We start from the raw sequence: 6,992 nt of genomic DNA on the forward strand, positions 1-6,992 counted from the left end.
ATGAATGCAGGTGTGGGTGTACAAGGGAAGGCTCTGGCACACATACAAGGTGAGTATCAGTTGCACGTGTGTTAGTAAGGAGAAAATATTCTAATCCAGAAAACTTAAACAAGGCTCTGTGAGGCACATCAAATTCATACATGCTTCTGTACACACACCAAAAAAATATAATGTCCAATGTCTATCACTTTTCATCTTTTAAGTACTTTCACAATTATTTCCAGTACTTCACAATTTTATGCTTTTCTTTCAAAGCTGAACAGTGGCTTCAATCACCAACTGTTACCAAGACCACTGGAACCATTTCAGTCTGCTCCTGAGCATCACTGCATTTTCATGTTTTCTCACGAATTTCCATTTGAAATTCAGTTATACCTGAACTGAAAATAATACATGCTAAAAGTAACAATCAGCTAAACATGACAAAGGGTGTTTATGAAAATCCAAAGCTAACCTAATACACAGGGGAGAAGGACTAAAAAAATCTTCCTCCATTAGAAATGAGATAGAAAGCTCACTTTCAGCACTGCTTTACATTACTTAAGAGCCTGATGGATCTTAATCACCCAAGATCCAGTAATATTAATGGACATTTTCAAACATAAGCCACTCCTAGGTTTTTAACTTCATACCATTCTGAAAACCATGATGTAATCTCATGACATTTTGCACCAATCCACTTGAAACAAGAACATATTTTGTTCACAGGATCCACACTGTGTTCACTACACCTAGCCCATGTCAACTAAGACTATACTCACAAAATTTATTACATTACTGTAATTTTTCTTATTAGTTACTGGTAATCTCAGTCATACATGAAACATCATCACAGAAAACTCAATTTGGAGACAGTGTCTTATACACATATAGGACTTGAAGGTAAAAACTGTAGCTATCTGGGCCACGACAGAAGCTCTGTTTATAACAGAAGTCTGATGTTTATTCAATTATCTTTAATGATTCAACCTCTACTACCAAGTAGAAAAATATATAGATCATGCACTTTAAAATGAATCGCTGTGGGGCTGGAGAGACAGCTCAGTGGTTAAGAGCACTGATGGCTCTTGCAGAGGACCTGGGTTCAATTCTCAGCACCCACATGGCAGTTAACTGTAACTCCAGTTCCAGGGGATCTGATGCCCTATTGTGACCTTCGATATCATTGCACAACATGTATGTACGCACTCACATACATGCAGGCAATACACTCAGATATATATATATAAAATAAACAAAAAAATATTTTATTTTTTTGGTCTTTTTTGAGACAGGGTCTCCCTGTAGCCCCAGCTGGCCTGGAACTCACTATGTAGACCAGGCTGGCCTTGAATTCAAAGACATCCGCATGCCTCTGCCTCCTGAGTGCTGGGAGTAAAGGTGTGCACTACCACACCAGGCCACAAATAGATAAAATATTTTAAAAATAAAAATAAAATCATTGTGCCCTGTCTCCAAAAAATAAAATATAAAACTAGGGCTGAAGAGATGGCTCAGTGGTTAAGAGCACTGACTGCTCTTGCAGAGGACCCGGGTTCAATTCCCAGCACCCACATGGCAGCTGCGAACTGTCCTTAACTCCAGTTCCAGGGGAATCCGAAGCCTTCTTCTGACCTCCGGGGCATTGCACACTATGGGTGCACTCACATACATGCAGGCAGTACACTCACACACATAAAATAAAAATAATAAAATATTAAAAAATAAATAAAATAGACTATAAAAATAAAGCACTGTAAAATAAAATTACCTTTGATCTTTTGTTGGGTGTATATGCTTTTGCATTGCTGAATATCAATCGGATGTCTTTGCAAAATTCCAAAGGGCTGTCATAATTACCAGCTTCTAGAGTTTCTCTTACTGTTCCAAAATCCATTGGCGTGTCTATAATGTCTCTGTAATCCTAGGTTTAAAAAATAACAAAACAATTCACGATGAACTTAAGTGTTTTCAAAACTGTAAATGCACAGTAAGATCTCTAAAAATATTCAAAAGCAACAGGAAGAGGGAGAAAAAATTCAAAGGGTCTTGAGGGTTAGTGTTCAAACCAGGCACAGACACAGGTGGAACAGCAGAAAAAGAGCTACAAGACACTACAAGATTTTAGTTTCCTTTCATTTATGTGCATATGTGCATGTCCCAAGGTGGGCATGTGCACATGTGTGCAGGTGCCCGAGGAGGCCCGACACTCCCTGGAGCTGGAGTTAGAGGGTTGTGAGCCACCCAACGTGGGTGCTGGGAACCAAACTCGGATCCTCTGCAAGAGCAGCAATCCCTTTTAACTGCTGAGCAGTCTCTCCAGGCCTGTAACATCAAATGTCAATTGCTATTGGTAATGAAACAAAGTGCTTAATCTCCTGATTGACACTCTGGTAACTGTCCAAGCTTCAGCGGTGGTTTTGCTCCTGCTGTCCTGCTTTCTGCTCATCTTCCAAGTACTATCTGAGGAGTGCAATTTTTGTTGTTGTTGTTGGTCTTTTTGAGACAGGGTCTCCTTGTAGCCCCAGCTGTCCTGGAACTCATTATGTAGACCAAACTGGCCTTGAACTCACAGAGATCGCCTGCCTCTGCTTCCCGAGGGCTGGGATTAAAGGCCTGTGCCACCACGCCTGGCTTGAGGAGTGCTGGCACTTTACCCAAGTTACAGTTTCTTAAAGCCTGCAGTGAGAAGCATATTTAGACCTCCCACCTTCATGTAACACTGCTTAACTACACTACTTTACTAGTCTAAATCTTAAATGAGTTACAAATGTTAAATGAGTTATAAATGTCTATATTCTACAACTTAACTAGTGGAAAGAGAGAAAATAAGTAACATAAAGCCTAGCCCTCTTCTCTAGGGTTTAAGTACTCTACCCCAAGTTCCTCTCCACAAAAAGCCCCATTCAGCCAAAGGAAACTTACTGGATATTCAACCAAATCAACAGGTTGTCTAAATGGCTCAGAATCTTCACACTGAAAAATTAAGTTCACTAGTTCCTTACACTGTCTCTTCCAGTTGCTTTCAACACAGCTGGTAGCTTTGCTGCTCCTTTTTTTCCAATCATGGACCTAAAAATACATTCACAGGTTATTTCAGCTAGGGAAGGTGGGGGAGTTTACACACTATGGTATATAACATTGGTTAAAGAAAATAGAGCTCTTCTGTTTCCTCTACTGCGTAAGAACTAGCTATTTTTGATTGCATATCTAGCTGGAAAAAATCCAACTTCTGTAAAAAATCTCATCATGCATGTTGCTGTAAACACATTTTTCTAGAATAAAATTTAAAAATAGTAACATACTTCAACAAAATGTTAACACCAGAAAAATTACAGTAAGATGAAAAATGTGTTCCACCGTGTAGCACACATCAAACATGACCCTAAAGAAGCAGTTCTGCCACCGTTCTCTCAAGTCTCCAAGTTTTTCTGTCATCGAATGAAGCGCTGTATGTACCTGATGATGGGTAGGGAGAGTGGGGCCTTACCACAGGTGTCCACACCAGACTCCTGGGAGCCTCCACTACTGTTCCCTTTCAGGAAAGGGTACCTTGTAGACGGTAATTAAAGGTAAGGACATTGAAGTGGAAAACTATCCATGATTAACTATATGAGCCCAAAGTAATCAATCACAAGGGCCATTCTAAGAAAGGACAGAAAGATCTGCCAGATGTAAACGGGAAAAGGCTTTATTCTGGTTTGAATAAATGGAAAGAAAAAAAGATGTAGGAAAAGACAGGAGCAGCCTCTACATGTAGAAAAGGCAAAGAACTCTCTCCTGTACTTTCTAGCCATGACAACACTGATTTTAGGCCCCTATGAAACTTCTAATACATGAACCTCAACATGGGGAAGTCTAAAACTTGTGAAACGGAATACATCATTTGCTACAGCAGGCTTGGCAAAGAAAAGCAGGTGGGTAACACTTGGCAGACCACTAACAAGCAAACCTCCATGAAAATGACAAGCCAAACGGGACTATTTCATGTCTAACTTCTCAGTGCTACTTAGGGCAATAATCTTGTGAAAGAAAACAAACATTTGATTTTTTAAATTTAAGGAGTATTTAGGTGAAATTTAAAATGACCTGTTAGGATGGTTTAAAAATTTTGCTAGGAATAGCCTTCTCATCAATCTACTGCATTATACTTGAACTCTAACCAAGCGTATTATAATGACCCAATTTCCTACACTTGCATGTATTCTTGTCCTTCACCTTTCAAATCTCATCTTTCGAACAAATCTCCATTTTTAAAAAAAGTTCAATAACCAAACCCTAGCTAATTTTCCCCTTAAGAGACCGCATCACCTTCCCTGCTCTGTAAGAAAACACCAGCTCTAAGTAGGCTCCCTCCTTTATGCTAAATTCTCACAGCATCCAGCGGGAATGTCTTACCTTGCACCTTTTCTACTTGGCTACAATGGCTTCTGTGCCGTAAGATTAAATGAAGTCCTTGGAGACACCAGCAGCCAGCAGCAGTCACTCTGTTCCAGCCAGTGCTTTCACAAGCCCACAAACACCCCATCTTCCTGTTTCTTGACTGTCCTACTCTGAAAATTCAATTCAAAACTCTTACACTAAGGATTTCTAAATAACTAGGATTTAGTGATTTCTGCCATTCTTTTTATAAGCAATTCCTCGCATAACCTACCAGTATCTGTATTAGATTACTGCTCAGGACAGAAGCTATACTCTAGAAACCAACATGGGATTTTGAAACAAGAACGTACAAACCAAAATGTCAAGTATGCAAAGTAACTTACTCTCTTTCTCCCAGAAGATGTTTTGGGAAGATCACTATCATCCTAGGAATAAAACCAGAGTACCTTAATGTGTTAAGATTCTCACTGGAAATATTAAAAACCTTAACTGATCAAAAACACAATTCAAAAATGTAAATTCTTATCAACTGTTCTAATTTCATAGCTAATTGGAACACAGCAAAAGATGACGCTAGGTGACGTATTTTCTACTTCACTCATTTTCAAATATCATTTGAAAAGCTGTATAAAATTAACAAACTTCATACCAAATCATCAGCATTTCGCTCATCATTTTCTGATGTGTTAGACAATTCTGAGATGTTTATACAATCTTGATTCCTTTAAAAAAAAAATTCACATTAAGAGTACGCAGATACAAGTACTGTACTAAAGGTTCAAACTATGCATGAAATTATAAACAGTGAAGCAGGAGGAGGTGGATCCCTGAGTTCCAGGACAGCTGGGGCTACAGGGAAACCCTGTCTCAAAAAAAGACACCCCCTCCCCCCCCAAAAAGAATTAAATCAGATTTTGATCAGTCCTTTGAGAAAGTAACTGGCCACCTCAATACTCTAATTTAGAATACTGATAGTTTGTTTGAGTTTGGAGGCAGGGTCTCACTATGGATCCCTGCTTAGACTCGAACTCACAGAGACCCACCAGCCTCTGGTACTTTGGTGCTAGGATTAAAGAATTCACCACCATGCCTGGCTACCGGCAAATTTTTTAAGTATGTGAGAAATTAAGCTGATAATACAGAAACAAAGCTACGACTCACTTCATCAGGCTGAACAAGTGAGTTTTTCTAGGTTTTATCATAGTAATATTTAGACAGGAAAAAGCGAGGAAATAGTGGATTTGAGAAACAAGAGAAGGTAAAAAAGAAACAAAGTATCTAAACACCACATAATCTTAATTAGAGTATGTGAAGAAATGTCACCTAAAGTAAGAGTAGCTGGACAGAACTGAGATAGTAAAAATGAAGCCAGCAAGAGCACAGTGTGCAAAGCTTTCCACCACACATCTGAGACTACTTACTTAATAAACTTGAGAAGCTGGTCAGTTATTTTTTTTGCTGATCTTGCAATTACACTTTCAGGTTCATTAAATGTTCTTGCATTGTGTTCTATATACCGAACTTCCCAAATTAATGCAGATAATCTCCTTCAAAAGAAAGTAATTTATTATTTAGAAAACAAAAATAATTAAAACCCATTAAAAAGAAAGCCCATTAAATGCCTGTGAAATAAAAATGCCATCAGCGCACAATTGTAACAACCTTCTATGTTCTCAACTTGATTACAGACATTAGCTCAAAATGAACTATAAAAAACTAATTTAAACAAACCACCAAAATCATAAGAAACCAATACACAGCCTTTCCCTTCCATAGTGCTTATCAGTACCTCTTGAGCTGGTAAAAATCGTGACTTAGGTGGGGTAGATGACTCAGTGGTTACGAGTGCTTGCTGTACAAGCGTGAAGCCCTGATTCAATCCTCTTAACACCCCTATATAAGAAAGAAGCTGGACATTGACACAAATACCTTTAACAGCACCATCAGGGAGTACAGACAAGTGGATTCTGGTAGTTCACTGACCAGCCAGCCTAGCCAGGACAGTAACAGACTCAGACTCAAGGGAACAAGACAGAGAATGACACAGGGCAACACTAGATGTCAATCTCCAGCTTCAACATATGCTCACTGGGCACCACACACATGCATACACCACACACACACACATACCCCAAAAAATTCCATGTAGAAAATGTGGTGACTTGAATTCTGGGTCAGTTTCAGTGTAAACTGATTTCTGATTCAAACCTACATGGCCAATGTCTGTCTATACATATAAACTGTAACTGTCAACTCACGAACACTTGGGCAATGGTACTTAACCAAAGTAACAGCTGTAAAAAGTGAACACCATCAACTGCTGTAAAATGTATCTCTTAAAAGTAATTTTAAAATTACAGTGGTCAGCCAGGCATGGTGGCGCAGGCCTCTAATCCCAGAGGCAGAGGCAGGTGGATCTCTGTGAGTTCGAGGCCAGCCTGGTCTACATAGCAAGTTCCAGGCCAGCTGGGGCTACAGGGAGACCCTGTCTCAAAAAGATCAACAACAACAACCACAACAAAAATCATACTCTGTTCAGTGATTCAAGCCAGAATCACGGAAGCAAATACTGGACTCCTTTAAAGACTTGCATTGTATATTGTGTGTGATGGTGGGTGAGAACAGCTCTT

General features: G+C 39.3%; 1 protein-coding gene across 5 annotated transcripts in view; it reads right to left on the reverse strand.

The window, feature by feature from the left end:
* The window catches only part of Brwd1 (bromodomain and WD repeat domain containing 1), a 100,794-nt gene that overhangs the window by 19,733 nt on the left and 74,069 nt on the right, over nt 1-6,992 (reverse strand). For all 5 annotated transcript variants that reach the window (XM_029560532.1, XM_008826912.3, XM_029560530.1 and 2 more), the window contains 5 exons: nt 5,784-5,909; nt 5,012-5,084; nt 4,746-4,787; nt 2,905-3,051; nt 1,751-1,903 (listed from right to left, as the gene is read on the reverse strand). In XM_029560532.1, the coding sequence (XP_029416392.1) occupies nt 1,751-1,903; nt 2,905-3,051; nt 4,746-4,787; nt 5,012-5,084; nt 5,784-5,909 (541 nt within the window). The remainder of the gene's footprint in view (nt 1-1,750; nt 1,904-2,904; nt 3,052-4,745; nt 4,788-5,011; nt 5,085-5,783; nt 5,910-6,992) is intronic.

Source organism: Nannospalax galili, unplaced genomic scaffold (genome assembly GCF_000622305.1).
Source record: "Nannospalax galili isolate Female #2095 unplaced genomic scaffold, S.galili_v1.0 scaffold192, whole genome shotgun sequence".
NCBI lineage: Eukaryota > Metazoa > Chordata > Mammalia > Rodentia > Spalacidae > Nannospalax > Nannospalax galili.